Source organism: Kogia breviceps, chromosome 1 (assembly GCF_026419965.1).
Source record: "Kogia breviceps isolate mKogBre1 chromosome 1, mKogBre1 haplotype 1, whole genome shotgun sequence".
Taxonomy (NCBI): Eukaryota; Metazoa; Chordata; class Mammalia; order Artiodactyla; family Physeteridae; genus Kogia; species Kogia breviceps.
In genome coordinates, this window is record NC_081310.1 from 178050535 (window position 1) to 178071198 (window position 20664).

Consider the following 20664-nt stretch of genomic DNA (forward strand, 5'->3'; position numbering starts at 1 on the left):
TTGGCTGTGTTGGGTCTTCGTTGCTGCCCACGGGTTTTCTCTAGTTGCGGTGAGCAGGGGCTACTCTTCCTTGTGGTGCGTGGGCGCGGGCTTCTCATTGTGTTGGCTTCTCTTGTTGTGGAGCATGGGCTCTAGGCTCACTGGCTTCAGTAGTTGTGGCTTGCGAGCTCTAGAGTGCAGACTCAGTAGTTGTGGAGCACGGGCTTAGTTGCTCCGCAGCATGTGGCATCTTCCCAGACTAGCGCTCGAACCTGTGTCCTCTGCATTGGCAGGTGGATTCTTAACCACTGCGCCACCAGGGAAGTCCCGGTTTTTCTTCTTAATCTTTTCTTTCAGGGCAGAGAAACTTTGTTTGTTTGTTTTTTACTGCTTTTGTTACTTCCAGTAGTGGCTCATGCAGGTTTTGCATTTCAGAGTAAGTTCAAGTACTTCATATGCTAAAATTTTATTTTTTCAATGGTCAGAAACACAATATTGGTTTTTCAGATATGAGAGAGAAGATCAAGTTACCTCATGTTGGCCAGGCCTAAGTGGTTCGTGTAACTTCATCCTTAGTGGTGGAAATGTTATTAAAGGACATTAGATATAACTATTAACAGTGTTTATTATGAAAAGTGCTTAGTAACCCTGGAAAATATTTTTTAAAAATCTCTTAATTTTATATACTGCCATTATAATTATGCAAAAAATTGAACTTTTCTTTCTTAAAAGGAGTATATTAGATTTCAACAAAAAGAGATTTAGTTGAGAGACAATTAATATGGGAATTTGTTTTCACTAGTAATCATCTTGCCACATAGACTGAAAATTTTAAGCAGTAATTAATTACTAGATGCCAGATTGTGATGCTGCCTAGTAATGAAATGTGAAAAAAATTATAGCAAATTTTGATTCTTAGACAGTTTTTTGACGATTTGAATAAAATGAAACAGAACAAAAATGTTTAAACATTTAAAAATAATCTTTACATGTAAGTATTGAGTGACTGATTAAAAAAATGCAGGATACTTAATTAGTAGATATATAAATGGGAAGTGAGAATTTAGAGGGTCATGTTCCTTAAACCTTCTGGAAGAGAAGGGAAAAATGAAAACACCATCTTCTTTATTTTTTAATATACTTAGGTATTTTTAATTAAAAAATGATTGGCTTGTGATTAAGCCATTGAAGATTTTCACCATCCCTTATTTAAGCTACAGTTTTCAAAGTGGATTGGAAATTATTATCTGCTTGCTTAAAAATACTGGGTTGGCCAAAAAGTTCGCTCAGGTTTTTCTGTAACATCTTATGGAAAATCCCGAACAAATATTTTTGGCCAACTCATATCTGAAACATGCGGTGTGAGCTCTCTCAAAATTCCCACTAACTTTTGTCACTTTGAAATTATGTTGAAGTGAAATGTATCTGCTTAAGAGAAAATGCCTTATATGTATTGAATTCTGTACCACCATAATCTCAATTTTTACTTATTAAAAATCAGTTCTAAATCATAATAAAAGTCTATTTTGTAACAAGTCATCCATAATCCCACATCAACGAGCAGCTATTTCAGTTTTTATTTTTCTTTCCAATCTTGATTAAAAAGGGAAGGGTGCATGAGGAGAAGCAATCTTTTCATGTACAATTTTGTATTTTGCTTTTAAAATTTAATGTTATTTTATAAATATTACATATAGTCCTGATAGCTGTTTTGGGTGAGCTTGTATTGTTGCATGTAGTTGTACCTTATTGAACATTTAGTTTGCTCCTAACTTTCTTGGTCTTATATTTTGAATATGAAGCTTTTTTTCCCTTTTGAATTGATTAATGTTGAGATAAATTCTCAGGAATGAACATGGCTTTTTTTCCAGCTTTTAAATTTATTATTATCTTTTTTAAAATTTTTATTGAAGTATAGTTGATTTACAATGTTGTGTTAATTTCTGCTGTACCGCAAAGTGATTCAGTTGTACATATATGTATTCTTCTTCATATTCTTTTCCATTACGGTTTATCATAGGATATTGAATATAGTTCCCTGTGCTATACAGTAGGACCTTGTTGTTTATGCATCCTATATATAATAGTTTGCATCTGCTAACCCCAAACTCCCAACCCTTGACTCCTTCACTCGCCTCCTGCTTGGCAGCCACAAGTCCATTCTCTATATCTGTGAGTCTGTTTCTGTTTCATAGATATGTTCATTTGTATTGTATTTTAATTGTAGTTTTATTTGGATATATGCCCAGGAGTGGGATTGCTGGGTCATATGGCAACTTTGTTTTTAGTTTTTAACTTCCATACTGTTTTCCATAGTGGCTGCAACAATTTACATTCCCACCAACAGCGTAGGATGTGAACATGACTCTTAATGTATATTTTTTCAGAACCCTTTCCAAAAGAATTGTCATAACAGTGAATGGATATTTGTACCTTTTTTTTTAAAGCCTTGTAAAGAATATTGATTTATTCTTTTATATTTAAACCATTTCTTGTTAAAGCTTTAGTAATAACTTCTGTGTGTAGTTTATAGTATTTATTATGAACTGTCTCACTAGATTTCACAACAACCCTCTATGGTATGGAGGGCCAGGTAAATTCCCCAGGGCATTAAGATTTTGAGAAGGGAATTCTGAAAATTACAGTTTTCACAGTTAGAGCTTTGACTAGAACATGTGACCGTGTTTACCAATAATAACTTCTTTATTTCTATCAGTACTGAGCGGTCCTTTCTCTGAGTTGATACCAAGTTCTTTTAATGTAATGAGAATATTTATCAAGAGATTTAAAAATTGAGGGGCCTGTATCTTACCAGCTAGTTAAAATATCAGGTATTTGACTCCTGCATTGTCTACATTCCAATGAAACTAAGCTTGTGTTGGAAGTTTGCATTGCCACATGAGATGATTAAACCTGTTCATGACTTTGGGGCTGTAGCATCCCTGTGAACAGTACTCCTTACGAAGCCAAATTTCTGCTCTGAGAGATAGCTCTGTGCAGCCTGTGTTGTGTGTAAGCAGTCCTCTTGAGTACAAAGTGCTTATTGGAGTTTCCATCTATGCAAATATTAATGGTGGTATGGTCAAACATATCCAGTCTTTAATATTCAGCTTGCCTCTTAGTTTCTGCAAAGCTCTAATCATAGTTCTTCCTGCAGTGTTTTGTTAGGGCTCCTAATTTTATAGATTTACCCTGAAGTGGGCTGGGTGATGTTGTGCTCACATCTGCTAGCTGAGTACACAGGAGCATTTCATTGGCTATGCCATTAGCAGTGTGAAGTCTATTGGTTACTATTTTGTTATTAAATCATATTAGCAGCTAATTCTTTGAGTGATTACTCTGAGTCCAGCATTGTACTACTCCTTTACACACTATATTATTTAATGTTCATAACAGTTCATTTTATAGGTGAGAAAACTGAGGCCTAGATGAGTTAAATTCACACAGTTGGGATTTGAAACCAGTTTTTTGTTGTTGTTTGTTTTTTAAAATGATTTCAGAGTAGTTGTGTGTGTTTTACCACTATATTACTTCTTAAAAGAAGAAGCCTAGAGGTTTTTTTTTTTTTTTTTTTTTTTTTTTTTTTTTTTTTAGCCTAGAGGTTTTTGATGTTCTCAGCCTTTTAGTTTATTGTCTCCACCTCTGTTTAAAGGACTCTTAGTAGGGGTTAACGTGGTGGTTGATTGTGCGAGCGTGGCTTTGTGTATTGGCTTTTCTGTTAGATGATTTTTTAAAAAAGGTGTTTCCAAACACAATTTAGAGGTTTCCCAAGTGGCTAACATTGCTCGTAAACCAGTGCTTGATTTCCACTTTGTTCTCCAGAAGCCTCATGAACAAGCTTACCTTAAGTCTTTTCCTTTACAAACCTGTGGTTCAAGCTGGGATAAATAGTGTATATGTTTTTCTCCTAAAGACTGGAGAACAGGTACTATTGGAGAGGCACTTAGGAATCCCATTTAATGGGACAGTACATGGAAGAGTACAAGGTCTGTTGTATTGCTGTGTCGGATGGTAGGACCTCCCAAGCCCTGGTTCTCAGTTCGTAGGTCTTGAAAGGGATTTACTAATTTAGAGGTGATTGGATTTTAGAACTGACCTATACTGACTAGAACCACAAGAGATTAATGTATGAAAACTAAAATTCAATTTACTAATTTATAAGGAGAAATAACAACTCCCAAGTGGACAGGATAATTGTGTTCAGTGGTCAGCATGTTTGACTATAGGAGAAAGCAAAGTTCTCTTAAGCGTGCTTGGTAAGCAGTCTGAGCCAGCAAAGTTACTTGGATGTTTTTAGTGGCTGCTGTACCCAAGCTACTGTCTAGCCTGATGCTTTAATTGTTTTTATAAGGACAGACTTGTTTGTGCATCATATGTCCTCTCCCTAAACATGCATATTGGTTGATACTGCCTACATCTGACTCCCTGGGTCTTCTTTGCTTTTGTTGGACCAATTTCTAATTCCCATATCTTCCTTTAGAATTGTGAAATCTTTTAATCCTCTAATTGCCTAATCATTCTTTAAATTGAATTTTGTAAACCTCTTCTGTGATCTGTTCTTCGTTGTCCTTTCAAAGAACAATATTTCCAAGTTCTTGATGGGGTAAGCAGTAATTGTCTTTTCATACACTAGTTGCATTTGAATGTTTGATGATTATGATTGAATTTAGGTGTGGCTTAAGTGAAGGTTTGGCAACTCCTGATGTGGGTTGGTGAACCAAGATGTTTTAGCCAGTGCTGTGGATGATATTACCTTTAGAGGGGTTGAATCTGAATTTGAAATAACAATTGGATACTCATCACCACTTTGTTTTATATTCAGTAGATTATAGCTCCTTTTAATGTGATCAGATTCGAACAATATCTTTATTTTAGATGACTCTTGACTGTGATTGCTACTAATTCTCATTAAGCTTAATTAACAAGTCTAAGTCCATTTAACTTTGCCAAATATAAAAAGCCAGTCCTTTTTTTTTTTTTTTTTTTTTTTAATACAGAGGGGCTATAAGACAAAATAGGGGAAAACATGAAATGGAACGGATGTAATTTTTTCCAAATTCAAAAAAAGCACTTTGATTTTAGATATTAGAAATGGAACAAGAAGTGCTTCTTGAAAACAGACTCTTAAAGATGTTTTAAATAAAGCTCTTCCATATATTCACAGCTGTATTAGTTATCTATTGCTATGTTCCACATTACCCTAAAATTACCCTAAAATTTAGTGGCTTAAGACACGTTGTTTAAGCCTCACAGTTTCTGTAGGTCAGGAGCCCAGTCATGACTTTGCAAGATTCTTTTTTTTTTTGGCGGTACGCGGGCCTCTCACTGTTGTGGCTTCTCCCGTTGCGGAGCACAGGCTCCGGACGCGCAGGGTCAGTGGCCATGGCTCACGGGCCCAGCCGCTCCGCAGCATGTGGGATCCTCCCAGACTGGGGCACGAACCCGCATCCCCTGCATCGGCAGGCGGACTCTCAACCACTGCGCCACTAGGGAGGCCCTGCAAGATTCTTTATTTCAGGGTCCCTCACAAGCTGCGGTCAGGATTTCAGCTGGGTTTGCAGTCATCTCAAAGTCCAACTGGGGAAGGGGCTGCTTCCAAGCTTACTCACGTGGTTGATATCAGGATTAAGTTTCTCGCAGGTTGCTAGACTGAGGGCCTCAGTTCCTAAGGAATTGATGTCCAGTGACCTCTCTTGGTTCCTTGCCATATGGGCCTCTCTATTGGGCAGCTCACAGTATAGCAGCTAGCTTTGTTAAAGTGAGAAGGTGAGAGGGTGAGAGAGGAGAAGAAGCAAGATGGAAGTCAGTATTTTAAAGACAATCTTGAAAGCGGCACCCCCTCACTTTTGCCCTCTCTCACTCCTTAGGAGCAAGTCAGTAGGTTCAGCCCACAGACAGGATAAGAGGGGGAATTACACAAGGGACTTGAGTACCAAGAGGTACAGACATTAGGAGTTGTTTCAGGTGCAGCTTGCTACCCAGCTGAAGAGTGGAGAAGGGTATGTTTCGGAGGAAAGAGAAATGCTGTGGAAAGTCCAGAGACTGAGCAGCTTTGCTAAGTTTGCTTCTGTCCTTGCCCAGGTGCCTTGATACAGTAGTTTACTTTTCTTCATTTGCAGAGCACTCTTGCAAACCATAGGTTCTGCCTTTTTTCCTCCCAGAATTGGCTTGCTACCACCTTCTTCTACCACTTCCTTCTTCTTTTTCTCTTACAGACTTGCCTTTTCAGTCCCTGCTGTTTTCATTAAAATAGTTAATTGATCTTCTTGGTTACTTTGCCAAAACATATGGGGTTTTAGTACTTTGGGGGCTGCTCCTAGCATCTATTTAGGATTTATATTTATACATACTGTTAATAGTGGAAAACACTGTTTCCTCTTGGTATCTGACTAGGGTCTTGACTTTTTCAGCGTGTACTCTATGCATTGTGCTCTGTCATTTTATATAAGGGACTTGAGCGTCTGAGGATTTTGGTATCTAAGGAGGCTCCTGGAACCAACACCCCCATGGATACTGAGGGATGACTGTATTCCTTTGAGATTTGTTGCATCTATTACTACTTTGAAGTACAGTCTCCACTTTTTAGTACCTTTCTACATGTTTGTTGTATTATTGTTTCCTTTTGAGAGAATTTGGCCTGGAAACAGCCTTGCTTATATATATGGACCTGCTTTTGCTGGCTTTGCATGTTGCAACAACCTGGCAAGCTATGAGGAAAGATGACAAGATCTTAGAAGTCATTTTTGAAGCCTTGAGTTCAAGGGCTGCTGGTTTCACTAAGCAATTTGACAAATTATGGACAGACTATATTTGCACATAGAGGCTGGTGGCTTTAGAGCAGCTTGAGTTTTGAATAAAGATTTCCAAATTTGTGTCAGGAGGGATGAGCACCATAATGAATATACTTGATCATCTTTGCTCTCTTTCCAATAAATGGAGACTAAAGTTAACCAACAAGTGAGGAGTCCCTTGTGCTCACATTCTTTCTTCTGGTACACAGAGGAGAAGTTGATGTGGACTCCTGTTTGCTTACACTCCCTACAAAATACAGGAGAAAAATCAGAATGTTAGTTGGAAAGGGTACAACCAATAGGGAAAGAAATTCTATTTGTAATCTTATAGGAGGGCATTTTTGAGATTAAGAGGAGAAAAATAAGTTCAAAGGCAAGAATTCTCGAGTTGTGTGTTAGTACACATTAATTTTCAGGGTCCCATCTGTGGTTTACAGCTGTTTTGCCTTGGTGTAATGCCACTGAATACATTTATTGAGAACCTCCTGCGTGGTGGGCATTGTGTTAGGCCCGCATCAGCAACATCTCTAATCATCACAGCAACCTGAAAAATATTTCCTTCATCAATGCAAAGAGAATGAGGCCCAGGGCAGTCCTGCAGTTTGTCCTAGGACACATCAAAGTTGTCTAGTCCAGGGCTTCCTGACTCAACTGCCTAGCTATGGTCTGGGCTCTCCCTCCCATCCCTTCCCCCTCCCCATCAAGTTAACAGACCAGCTGTGTCCTTGCTTCTCTCAGAGAATGAACCCTAGAGGCACATTAGGAATTGACCGCTTGTAACTGCTCATCTTCAAGTAAACCAATGTCTGTGCAATTAAGTGTCAGACGGAAATGTGTCTTTTGTCATGACCTTGTTGGACTAGAAAGTAACAAGTTAGGGGAAAAAAGTAGAGGGAAACTGCTTTGCTCCAGGTAGTAAGCAACCCATGTCTACCAGATAGTTTTATAGAGCTAGAATAAATTGATGTCAAGAAACCCAGAATTTAGGTTGGAAAGCTGAGATTCATTTTAGTGAGGGCAAAGTTGAGGTGTTTCTTCATTATCATTGGGTTATGGGTTATAAATAGAAAAGGTAAACCTTTATTGTCAAGGAGGAGAGCAAATGTTTTGTACTTTCTGGTTTTTTATTGTTCCTCTGAGAAATTCAACTCTTCAGGTGCATTCTTTTTTGCTCAAAAGCAGTGTACTATCTCAAACTTCTGAGTTTCTTGTCTGAGTAGTAGCAGCTGAAGTGAAAACATAATTAGAAGAAATAAGAGGGACATTTTAGTGAGTAAAGCTGATAACCAGAACGATGAATGATGGGATTCTAGTGGAAATTTACTTTTTAACAGGTCACTAAATGCTTTGATCTTGTGCAAAACTGTACTGTGTTTTGCTTGAAAGGGTAGTTTGCATTTCTTTGGTTGAAGCTAATTTAAAGCTAGTGATGCCTGCGTTTTTATGAGGTGTGGAATGTTTTGTGAAGTCACTTTAATGGCATTACTAAGTATTCTTAAGATTAACTGAGGTGAGGAGATTTTTATTTCCCTTCCAGTAATGGGGGAATAGCTGTTCTGTCTTTCCAAAATCTTGGAACAGGTTAATGTTGTGGTTGGAAAGTTTTTTTTGTTTTTGTTTTTGGTTTGTTTTAGTTTTTTCTTTGTGGTGTTGAAAGTGTTTTAGTTAAACAGAATCTCTGTGTATGAAGGAGGTGAATTTTGCCCCTAGTGTTCCATAGCTGGGGTCTGAGTTCATGCCACAGCTTGAGTAACTTTGTAAGGGCCCCTTAGTATACATGTAGGCAGAAGTAGCCTTTTAGTAGTTGTAGGTACTTTCTTTTTCAGTAAGAATCTTCTTAGCAGTTAGCTGATACGTCTAGTATGAATCCCCCCCCTTTAAAAATCTTGGCATAGATTAAGTGAATAATTCTAGATATTTAAGCTGAGCCTGTATTGTGATAGGTTGATCTGTAGCCCCCCTTGCATTAGGCCTCTTTGTGATTTTTACCAAACATAGTAGTGCTCTGACCACAATCTGCAGAGTCAGAACACTGTGATTAAAGACCTTCAGGGCACGTGAGCATCTTCAGTACCCTTGTCTAAAAGAAAGTGTTGACTGCTGTACTTTCATCCTTTATGAATTCTTTAAAAGCATCTATTATTTTTAATTTGCAGCAGCTCTTGCCAGGTAAAAAGTTTTGGGAAACAGATGAATCCAGCAAAGATGGACCAAAAGGAATATTCCTGGGTGATCAATGGCGAGACAGTGCCTGGGGAACATCAGGTAATCTAGATCTAGCATCTGTACTGTGATTTATGCCTGTCTTAGAGCTCCTTTCCTCAGCAATTGGCAAGTGGTGAATTTTACATCAGTGACAAGCATGTCAAGCAATGTCCTGTCCTGTGGTATAATTGCCATGAAGGAGCTTATATGATGTAATTTATTAAAACATAATTAACACAAAATCAGGTCTTCAATATTTTACCGAAGTGCTAGCCACAGGGGAATGGTCTTATTTGAAATGACCGTAATTTCAGCTACAACTTCTTGTTCTGTACTGCTGTCAGCATACTTGGAATTAGAAAATCCATGCCTGCCATTTGAAGTTCATGTTTCTTTCTCCTCCCATTGCCCCTGTGTACTGTGTATGGGGTGATCTATCTATAAATGTGGTTTGGGCCAAATAAGTCACTGGGCATGGACGCTCTTCTGACTGACTACTCCTGAAGAAAGGGATGGGGAGAACTTGTAGAGGCAGACATACCGACAGCAGAAAGAAATGACAGTTGATAGGGAGGAAGGAGACAGAAAATTCAAAAGCTGATGTGCTGTGTTATAGCAGTATAAGAATGGAACCTCAGATGACAGTGGTCATCAGAAAAGATCAAATTATGTTGTTTTAAAAAGGGCAGTAAGATCACATTTTGTTTCAGTAACATTACCAATAAAACATATTAAAAAGAAATTCTGCTACTTGAAAGGGGTAAACATTAATTTATCCACTTAACTAGATAAATCAGTTATGTGAACTGCTGTATTGCTCTGCTATCCTGGATATATGAGGGGTGTGTTCCGTTTCCTTAGCTTATGTAGAATATTATACTTAGGGAAAACACAATAGGAGATTTTGGCTCAACTGACCATGGCAGGTTTCCTGATTCCCAGTCATTGGTTTATCCATGAGACATCACTCATAATTTGTTTGAGCCTCTGGCTGCACTGTATCATGCTTGTGTATCTTTTTTGTAGATCATTCAGTTTCCCAGCCAATCATGGTGCAGAGAAGACCTGGTCAGAGTTTCCATGTGAACAGTGAGGTCAATTCTGTACTGTCCCCACGGTCGGAGAGTGGGGGACTAGGCGTTAGCATGGTGGAGTATGTGTTGAGCTCATCCCCGGGCGATTCCTGTCTAAGAAAAGGAGGATTTGTAAGTTGGCTTGAGGAACTTGTTCCTATCTCTCTCTCTCTCTCTTTCCCCTTTCCCCTAAAGCAAAACATGCCTGTTCAGTTTCCTTAGATATTCACAGCACTAAGTGCAGGGTTTTAAAAAATGCTTTTATTGCAATTAGATTTCAGCAAACACAGCAGGAGATGTAAACTAAACTTTTTAAAAATAGAGAAATGATGTTTTTTGGGGACTCATTGATAGTAATGTGAGGTAAGGACTGAAATCTAGACTGCAGTTCATTGGCCTACCAGAAAACACCATTTTTAGTTTAAAACAAACGAACAAAAATAAAAAGAGAAGGGATTAACACAAAGCTGAAGGCAGGTGTCAATAGGGAATAGATCTGAGAGAGTGATTTGCCAATACCCTAGTATCCTTAAAATGGAGCAGATATGTGGGGTCATTCTTGTTTTTGCTAGCTAGGCTTTAATTATGGAATGATCTTTGGCCCTCTTTGAATAGCTTTGCTTCTCATACCCAGGCTGTCAGGAAATTAGAAGTTCTGTTAATTCCGTCTTTCAGTTTTTTTCAGATTCATCACCATTGGCCTCTCTGATTCTAAGTTGTAGCTAGAGCAGCTTCTCTGACTACAGCCTCTTCCCTTTTTAAGCCTTAAGCAGTCTTCCTCAAGCATCTTTGATAGCCTTTCTCAAAACTATTTCTTTCTTATACCATTGACTTTCTAGATCTAGAAGTGTTAAGATGTATTTCTGTTTGAGTCTTCCTCATTTTGTATTCTGTGACTGGTTTTATATTCCAAATCACAGCTAGGAAGGCCAGGAAAGGCACCCTGAATCTTTCTTCTTTCCTTTTCTTCCGACTCAACTTGTTTTGTACCTTTTCAAAGCACTTTCTCCCTGAAGTTTTTTTGGGCTAATACTCCTGGTTGGCAATCATTTTAAGAGACCTTCTTTCCCCCAAATCATAATAATAACTTTGTCTTTACAACTATCTTACATTCTTTTATCTTGATAGCATTTGTTGTCAGTGTTTTTATTGTTAGACATCTGTTGCTAGGTATCAGAGACTTGGTCCTGTTTTCCCAGTTCCACTTGAAACTTCTCTAGAGTCACAGTAGTACATTTTTGGTGCAGCTTTCTCAAGTGTCAAGTTCAAGTCTTTAATACATTAGTGGACATGAAATGAATGATTGTTGACTTGCTTGGCGGGAAGATAACAGGTGGCATCCAAGGTAACCAGAATTCCCATGGAGTTAGCTTTATTCTAGGCACGTCAAAGATGATGGATGCTTCAGCTGACATTGACATTTGACACTGCCGGAGCTTTTGATTCCACCAAAAAAATGGGGGGTGGGGGTGTGAAATGAACTAATTTAAGAGGCTGGTTTGGAGTTCTCCCAGCTCCATATCTAGAAATTTGGTTTGAGGAATTTAGCCAGAACAGGATCATTCATTTGTATAATTACCTTCAGGAAGATCAAGGGACTAAACTGGGGCTTTTGTCTGAGTCGTGCATGGTAACTGTTCCAAAGCTGACCTGATTACTTCTGGGTCTTTTGACCCTGCAGAGGCATAGGTCAGGTTTAGTGGCTTGTAGATCAGATTGGAAAAGACTTCTTGTATTTGAACCTTCCCAGGAGGCTACTTGGGAAGAACAAGATCTACCCTTTGGATGTGAGGAATGGGATCAGGCAAAATGATCATTTGCCTGTTGTCTCATGGGAAGGATGGTGTTACTTCTTCTCTTCTTTCAGCTTATCCCCAGCTCACCTCTTTTTCTTACCTCACACTTCCCTCATCTCAAGAGTACAGATTCCTCAGAGGAAGTGCTGCCTTCCAACTTCTGCCTATAACTTTTAGTTATTTACTGTAGGAGAAAAGTTAGTGTCGTGCATAGGTTAAGTCATTACTGTGGTGAACTGGAGCCTGTATGACTCTTGCCATGAATTCTCTATAATGTGTGACCAGCTTCTAAGTCTTGGGCATTAGCCACCAGGCATGTGCCTGGGTTACTGTGAAGTTTGTAGGAAGAAGAAAAATAATTAGAATTAGGAGAAAAGTAAAACACTGGTGCTGACTTATTATTTTTTTTTCTGTTTTTATCTTTTTAAACAGTTATTTCATTAATCTGTAACGAGGCTGTATCTTTGGTATTCAGTATCTTATTTGATTTTGTAGAGGTGGCTTCTATCCTTAATTGTCTTGAGAGATTGGTGAGTTTTAGTATTGTCACCAGAGGAAGTTGGAAGAACTCAGGATAGAGGAACTCAGGATAGAGGTCAGAAAATTGAACTCTCTAAAAAGCATCTGCTTTACTGAGCTGCTGAGGTTTGCATAACAATAAATGAAAATTCTCCAAATCTGTGTTCCAACTTTTCAGAAGGAAGGTTGTGGGTAATGAAATATTATCCTGTTATCCTGTATTTTGACTTGAGTTGCACCTAAATGGTGATACAGGAAGACTGATTAGTGACGTCAGTCCATCACATTGGCACGTCTAATCTTTTGGTGGATGGAGAACTGAGGATCAGTGAACTGCTTTATGAGCTTTTTGGTTGTCTCTTGCTGACCTTATGGGAAGAGGTGGGCCAGTTTTTTTTTTTTTTTTTTTTAAATCTAGTTTGTCATTCAGAGTGCTGAGTTCAGAGGCCAAGGAAGACAGAATATCTGCTTCTTGTAGATAATTGTTCTAAAGAGTAGTAATTGATGATTTATGGATCAGAGCAGTCAGATGTTTTTCTTTCTGGGGTGGCTGTACCAACATTACCTCCAATAAGCCATGGAGAAGCTGCATTTTAATCCCCTGAGAGCTAAAAACATCATCGCTGATGGCATAATGAGTGTAGACCTCAAATCAAGTACTAAGGGGCTATTCTCAGATACTGACAACAGGTAAGCCAGACTCTGATTAACTTTTCAGTTAAAGGGGATTACTCATTTGCAGTGGTTTTCCATTTTCAGTAAGGTTGTTTTATGGTTAAAGCTTGAATGAAGGTATTTAACTCTTTGTCTAGCTTTCCTGAGCCTTTCTTAGATTCATTTTGAGTGTACAAATGAACTCAGCTTACTTGTTTTGGCTTCTGAGATAAGAGTACTTGAAGGCTGTTGAAAAGAATCCGACAGCAGTGTTTTGTTCTCAGCACCCACTGTAAATTTTTGATAGTATTCCGAGTATGAATCAGAAACTTCAGGGTAGCAGTTTTCAGAATAATAGAAAAACTCAGAATACCAGTTAAGTCAGAGTCAAGTCTTTTAATTTATTTCCTTTTTATATCCTTTATTTTATTGATTCGTGGAAAAAGACAGGTCCCCTTACCCATCCCTCCAAACACACCAAAACAAAACAAAGCATGGTTCTGGGTGGTTACACAATCATGTGTAACTACTATGTTTTGAGGCCACTGGGTGAAATTACCCATCCAAGGACCCTGCTATTGGTCTTTTGAAATGCCAGCTGATCATCACATAGATTGAAGCCTAGCCGGTCAGAAAAGCGGATCGTCATTTCTACCTTTCTGGTTTATGGTTCCTAGGTAAATGAGAGAAGACCATTGTAAACTTCAGTTAGTGTCAAGGCCACCCTAAATTTGCAGAAGAAAGACTTTTAGAGAAAATATCTTGGGAAGACCTTTCTGCTTATTTGTAGAGACTGCTGCTTTCTGGCCTGGAGGATGCTTGCACACTCATGGCAATTCATTTAGGTCACAAAATTGATGGCTTGCTTTTCTAGTCTCCACTGCATTTGTTTCAGGTAGTCAGTGCCACTTTAATTGATTTTTGCTTAAAAACTTTGTGGAGTGTAATGCAGGGGTTTGAGTCTCAACTGGACCTTAATTTCCTCATTTGTGCAAAGTCTAGTTCATATGGCTGTGTAATACATATGAAAATGCTTTGTAAACCTTATAAAATCTAGCTCCACAAAGTCCTTGGGCCAGTAAAATTATCAGCACCTGGAGCTTATTAGCATGCAGACTCTCAAATTCTACTCCAGACTTTATTTAATTAAAGTCTGCATTTTGACAAGACCCACAGGTGATTTGTATAAAATTAAAGTTAGATAAATACTGCTCTATAATTTTCTTGGAAGATTACAGATCAAATTCAGAAACGTTTATCTCACGTTGGAGCCCCTTCAGATTTGGGCTTCCTTTGAACAAGAAGTCTATGTGCTCTGCTTTGCGATGTCAAGCTTTTAGACACTGACTAAATACAAAGTTAAAAAAGCAGAACTTTCAGAAAACATTTTTTGGTTTTCATCTCTTTTTCCTCCTGGATATGGTGATACCACAGCAGAGGGGAACACTCTTCTTACCTTTTTGCATACCAGGAATTGGGTGATTATATACACAGCACCTGGTATATTACACGTTCCACTGTTTCTAAAGTGCACACCTCCCCACTTTTGTTCATTTTGAAATTGGAATGTGTTTTTCAAATGATATAGTTTAATTGCCAGTGTTTCCTTTTTAGCAACACATAAAATGATGGTATGTCTTATAAATGGATGGTGTCTCAGATTTGATGAAATGTAACAATTGGTGGTGGCTTGATTCTGTACAGATATTTCAGAAAAGTCAGTGGGACAGAGGGTTTAAGAATTAAAGCCATAGTCTTTCCAGGGGGGAAAACATAAGCTATCCAGCAAATTTGAAGCTTTAGGGGGAGTGGAGGTGAGGGTGGGTGTGTCTGAGAAAGGCAGTGGGAAAAATATGAAAATTAGACAAAATATTTAAAATAATCTTTTAAAAGGAATTGCACATTCATGAATTGCCTTATTTAATACCTGAAACAACAACCCTTTGAGGTTGATGTTGTCCCTGTGAATTTATAGATGAGGAAAATGAGGGTTAGAAGGGAAGTGGTGGGACCTGAATTCAAACTTTGTTCTAATTTCAGTTCTTAGCTATATTGCTTTTTACTAAGATATATGCTACTCTGGTTTGTTTATTCGTTTCTCACAATACGATTATATTTAATATGTTAATTTAACAGTAATTCACATGACTAGTAATTTCAAACTCATTTTTTTAATATTTGAAATTTTTTATTACTAGTGGAGCTACTGAGCTGCTGAACTTCAAAGAAAATTGACATTTTGGTTTTTGGGGGGCATTTTGTGAAAAACCGAGAAGTATGCACAGGAGAAACCAATATTTTAGTTAATGTTATGGCTTTAGGACTTGAGTGTGAAACAAATACACAAAAATATTGTTTTAGAAAAAAAGGGAAGAAAATTACTAATCTCATTGAATGTGACTTCTGCCATATGGAGCTTTGTGGTGAGATCTCTGCAATAGCCGGAAAAATTAAGTTCTCATTTCTCTGACTTCATTCAGAATTAATAGATATTCCCTGAAATATTCCCCCTGTTATGTGAGGCTTTTGAGGAAGCTGAGCCATGGCTGGATGGACTGTGATCCGCACTGTACATGGTTCTTCTTTCTGTCTGCTCTTCTCTTAGTTCTTTGATATCTAGCAACAGAACATATTGTTCCATCTCTGTGTAGATCTGGGATCTGATCTGTCAAGAACCCTCCTTGGCCCTACTCTAGAGATTTTGATTGGGCTTGGCCTCTTTGCATTTTGAGCACTCTCTGAGGCCTGAATTTGGCTCACAGTTTTGGATTGTAATTTATCTAAAGGGAGCCTACAACAAAAGGATGCTATTAATCCTTCTTTGTTTTTTTTATTTCATTTAGTCAATAGACTTTTAATATTAATATGTGGTAGGTAATATGTGACAAAAAAGCAAAACATACCCATTGCCTTTGGGATACTTATTTGGACTTAATTGTAGTGGTTCTCAATTGTGAGTGCTTATTGGAAGAGAAACTTAAAAACATTTGTGGGAGCTTCTACAGACCAATTAAATCAGACTCTCTGGGAGAAAGCTCAGACACTTGCAGAGTTTTAAAAAGATGGTGATGTTCAGCACCAACTATAGAGCCACTTTGAATTGTGAAAATGACAGTGTCTCTGGGAGGGCCAGATTGCCTATACCCTTTTCTTTGAGTTAAACCACTTAATTGGGAGCATTGAAGATTTTTAATCTTAATATCACAGATAATGTTATATAAGAAATATTATCCCAGTGCATAGTTTTTACTAGTATCATATTTGTATTAAATGGTTTATACTTTATAATAAACTTTTGCATATGCATCATTTCATTGATGTTTACAACTACTCTGTTTTAAACAAAATGATCCCTGTTTTATAGAAAAGGAAACTAAGACTCAGGTTTAATGACCTGTCCAAAGTCCAGTAAGTGTTAGCAGTTGAGATAGAGTGTAGGTTCTCTGCAATCTGGGTTAGTATTTTCCTAAAGGAATACTTTATCTTACACATTAAAAAAACTTAAAAATCCCATAAAACGTACCAGCCCATTTATACCCTTCTTCTTCTCTGTCTCTAGGGACCCCAGATTTCTAAGAGACCATTTTTATGATCCTGAACGCTGTATTCTTTTTTAATAACAGACTTTTGACAGAATAGCTTCCTACTTGTCCTCTTGGTGTCATTCAGAAATCAGACTTCATGTCAACTATTTTAATTTAGGGCTTTTGTTGATTTACTGAACTTGTTAAAACTTGTTAAAACCATGTACAGAAACGTGTACAAGTCATAAACATTTATCTTCATGAATTTCTACCAAATGGAAACACCCACTGTAACCCATCCAGATCAAGTATGGAAGCCTTCCTTGGGTCCCTCACTGTCAAATAGGAGGAATCTACTGTTCTGCTGAGACATTACTAGCCTAGTCAGAGTAGAAAACCAGGTAGCTATATTTTATATAAATGGACTGTATAACATTGGCAAACACCAGCCCATCCCAGGGATATCTTTGAAAATCTGCCCTTGGTAGTAAAATTGAGAATGTAAGTATCAGTGACTGAGTGTTTAGGCCAGAGCCGTTGGCTGTTACAGAAGGGGAGCAGCTTCTCAGCAAGTCCTTGTGAAGGGTCACTGGGGAAAGATCATGAAGAACATTGATTTGGTGAGTGAGTCTCTTCTGTACCCAGATTTCTTGCTCCTTGGTGAAACTTCCTGCTGCTGCTTTATCAAATATCCTTCCCATTTTTGCCTGTAGACCTTTTGAACTTTGTGAGAAATTGGAGCTGAACTGCTCCTCCTGAGCCAGTGACTTGATTTGTAGATTTGTGGGAGATTACTTAAGTGTGTTGGTAGGATGGGATGATCCTTCTAATACTTTCTTTTATTATTGACATTAGTGGTGTCTAATTCAGATACAGTTGTTTATCACCACCTCCTGGACTCTTACCTGATGATAAAGATAATGGGAGGATCCTTATTTTATCAGTTCAGTTTTGCAGGATTTTTTTTGTCATTTCAGTTTTCTTTGTCATATTTTTTGAACTTCTGCCCAGCACTGTATTCAGTGCTGGGGATATAAAAATGAGTACATAGCTTCTGTCAGTTTTACCTTTGTAGGAAGAGGGAGCTTTTATCTCTGGACATTTTGAAAGCTCTTTCTTTCTTTAGAATCCTGTCATATTCCCATATCTGGTTTGGGATCTCAATGTCATGCTTAATTGGCTATCATTTACTCCTTTTGAACCAATAACAGTGTTATACTTTGAAGATATAGAAGTTATATCTCATTTGCTGTCAAAACTATAGTTTACCATCTTGCTGCTACATAAAACTAAGTTATATATCCTTTTAAAATCCCTTCTGGTATATGTTCCTTTATTCATATTAGCCATGAAATCTTTCTTTTTCTGTGTTACCTTTGAACAGAGAATGATTTTGAAAGCAAAATGGGCTTTGAACTGGTAGTTAAAAGGTCTAAGATCGTCAAGGTCCCTGAGTCTGGTCTTTCTGGGCCAGAGATGGCTAAGAACTACTTTGAGAGAATCTTTTTATTTTGAATTTGCAGGCCTACCTACCCATTCATAACTGAGTGTCTGCTGCTTTAGCTTCCATATGTGATCCCCCACCCCAGCCCCCAATGAAATTTGGTTGTGGTGACTGGAAATGCTGTGCAGTAGTTCTCATCATCTTCTGACTGGATCTTCCCTTTTACCAGGAGCTTTCTTTTGGTCCAGGTCTATTTGTTTCTTCCTTAAACCGGAAGTCAGTGATGGGGACAAGCAAGATTACCTCTCTCTAGTTTTACAAAAGCAAAATTACTTAACCTTGGGTAAGGTTTTGCAAAGCTTTCTGTACCATGTCAAGTCACTATACCAAACCTTCTTTTCCTTCTGAAAATCAATACATATTTGCTTTAAATGTCCATGTCTTAACTTAGAATGTTGGTAAGAGGAGACAGACTTAATTTCCTTAAAAAACAGGACATCAGTGTGCTTGGCACCACATCAGTTCTTTTAGGTCCAGTCTTTTAATCTTTGTAGTTTGAAGCACTTCAGAGATAAATTCTGTTGCATTAATGATTCAGCTTAGCACGCTCTCATGTAGTCCCTGGTATGGGACAGGCAGTGGAAGGCAACTGGTAAGCACTTCTTAGAGTACTCTTTGTGAAAGAATTTCATAGTTAGATTTAACATGTTTTGAAGGACTAAAAAAATCATGTATAGGATGTTTGATGAATTATAAATTCAGTAAACCGTGAGATATTGGGTGGAACTGGGGTGGTGGTAGTGCTAATTGGCAGGGCATATATCCCAAGATGAGGTGTATAGAGTAATCGAATTGGACTGATGTTAGACCACACTTAGCTCAATATTCAGAAGTAAGGGAGGAGTTTACATCGGCAATGGAAGTAGGAAATTCATTTTGTAGGCTTAGTACATTCCAACTATACTATTAGCTGCCATTCCTGGGGCTTATTAGGAGTTGAGCTACTCTATAGAGTTAGATTTGAGAGCAGAGAAGTAGAACCAAGAATATAAAGTTGTGGTTGGGCTTTGGGTAGAAAGGAAAAAAACGGGGTGGTGGGACATTGGGCATGATAAGACTGTCCTAAACTCTGTAACATAAATGTATGTCTGTCTCCCCCATTTGGCAAGACTTTCTGCAGTGTTCCTGCCTCTGTGTTGTCTGTTAATTAGATTGTAATGTCTTGAAAGGTCATGGACACTCTTCTGTTCTAATTAGCATCTAGTGTAGTCTGGTGTCCACAGTGGTTGCCCACTATTGTTAGTTGATGATGATTAGTGAAGCTGAAGCTATTTTTTAAACAGGGCCCAAGGGATGCAGACAGTGATGAAAACGACAAAGGTGAAAAGAAGAACAAGGGTACGTTTGATGGAGATAAGCTAGGAGATTTGAAGGAGGAGGGTGATGTGATGGACAAGACCAATGGTTTACCAGTGCAGAATGGGATTGACGCAGACGTCAAAGATTTTAGGTTTGTATGTTTTACACTTCTGATTTTTGAATGGGGGTTATGGGTTTTTGTTTTCATTCAGTTTTATTTTGATTTTAGTTTTCTTTTTCCCTCCCTATGTGTCCTTTTTAATTATTGGGTCTAGTGTAGGCCATACCACAAAGATTGTAAATTAACTGGTAAGGTGGAACTTTCTCAGATTTGTCCATGCCTGATGTTTTGCCAAAACAATAGACTTCCCATTTGTATAGAGCTCTGTAATTTGCAGGATGATTTCATAAAGATCATTTAAGTGATTCTCAAATATCAAAATCACCTGGGATGGGTGCCTTGGGATTTCTCTCAAATCGCTATCTTGGGAGAAATCATGGTTACTAATGGAAGTGTGTCATATGGCTCTGGCATGTTAGAGTGGAAGGAAAAACAGTTGAGAACTTAAGCATTCTTTTACTTGAGACTCATAAGCTCCCTTTGAGGTAGGCAGGTTAGGTATCATTTTCTTCATTTTGAAGAACCAGAGATGCAGCTCAAGTGACTTGTTCTTAATCATATCCCTTCTATGGAGGCCTCTCATTCCATCTCTGGTTGTAATTGATTTGCAGGTTTTACCCTATAATTTTAATATGCACAGTAATAAAATGATACTGTGTTTATTCTTCATTTATGTAGCTAGCCTTTAGTGATGGTATATGATTTTTTAAAATTTAAAAATCCTTAGTCACTCATGTATAGTTAAGAGAATTTAATTTTTAGTAATGTAATTGTATTCTAAAACTCATGTGTGTGTATCTACACCCACACCCGCGCACCCACCCCTTATCCTACTAATCTACAAAGTCAAATTAAAATATATTTTGGGTCATTGTAGAACAGCGTTCAATTGTTTAGTCTTCCTAACCTAACTTTTGTATCTTGTGAGTGTAAAGAATTACAGTCTTTGGAGGAAATTTGAGACACAGAGAAATAAACATTTATCTAAGGTCTTTCAGATGAGTTTGGGTAGCCTCTCCATCCTGAATCTCAAGCAGCCTGTGGCATTGTTTTGTGGTATTTGACTTCGGGACAGGTGGTAATGGTAGGGTTTGTGTGTCTGTCAAGGAACACGACAAGAGCTTTCATTTGTACCAGCAATAAGATTTCTTTTAGGCTTAGAATGTAGTCACAGGCTACACTCCCTGACTAGAATATAA

General features: G+C 38.0%; 2 protein-coding genes across 51 annotated transcripts in view; one reads left to right on the forward strand and one right to left on the reverse strand.

The window, feature by feature from the left end:
• The window catches only part of TINAGL1 (tubulointerstitial nephritis antigen like 1), a 496849-nt gene that overhangs the window by 417797 nt on the left and 58388 nt on the right, over nt 1-20664 (reverse strand). The gene's annotated exons all lie outside the window — the stretch shown is intronic.
• PUM1 (pumilio RNA binding family member 1) overlaps nt 1-20664 on the forward strand; it is a 128459-nt gene that overhangs the window by 45959 nt on the left and 61836 nt on the right. For 28 of the 50 annotated variants that reach the window (XM_067012786.1, XM_059037277.2, XM_067012818.1 and 25 more), the window contains exons 4-6: nt 8927-9035; nt 10002-10180; nt 19329-19495. In XM_067012786.1, the coding sequence (XP_066868887.1) occupies nt 8927-9035; nt 10002-10180; nt 19329-19495 (455 nt within the window). The remainder of the gene's footprint in view (nt 1-8926; nt 9036-10001; nt 10181-19328; nt 19496-20664) is intronic. The other 22 variants (XM_067012823.1, XM_067012948.1, XM_059037260.2 and 19 more) reach the window with 2 other exon arrangements.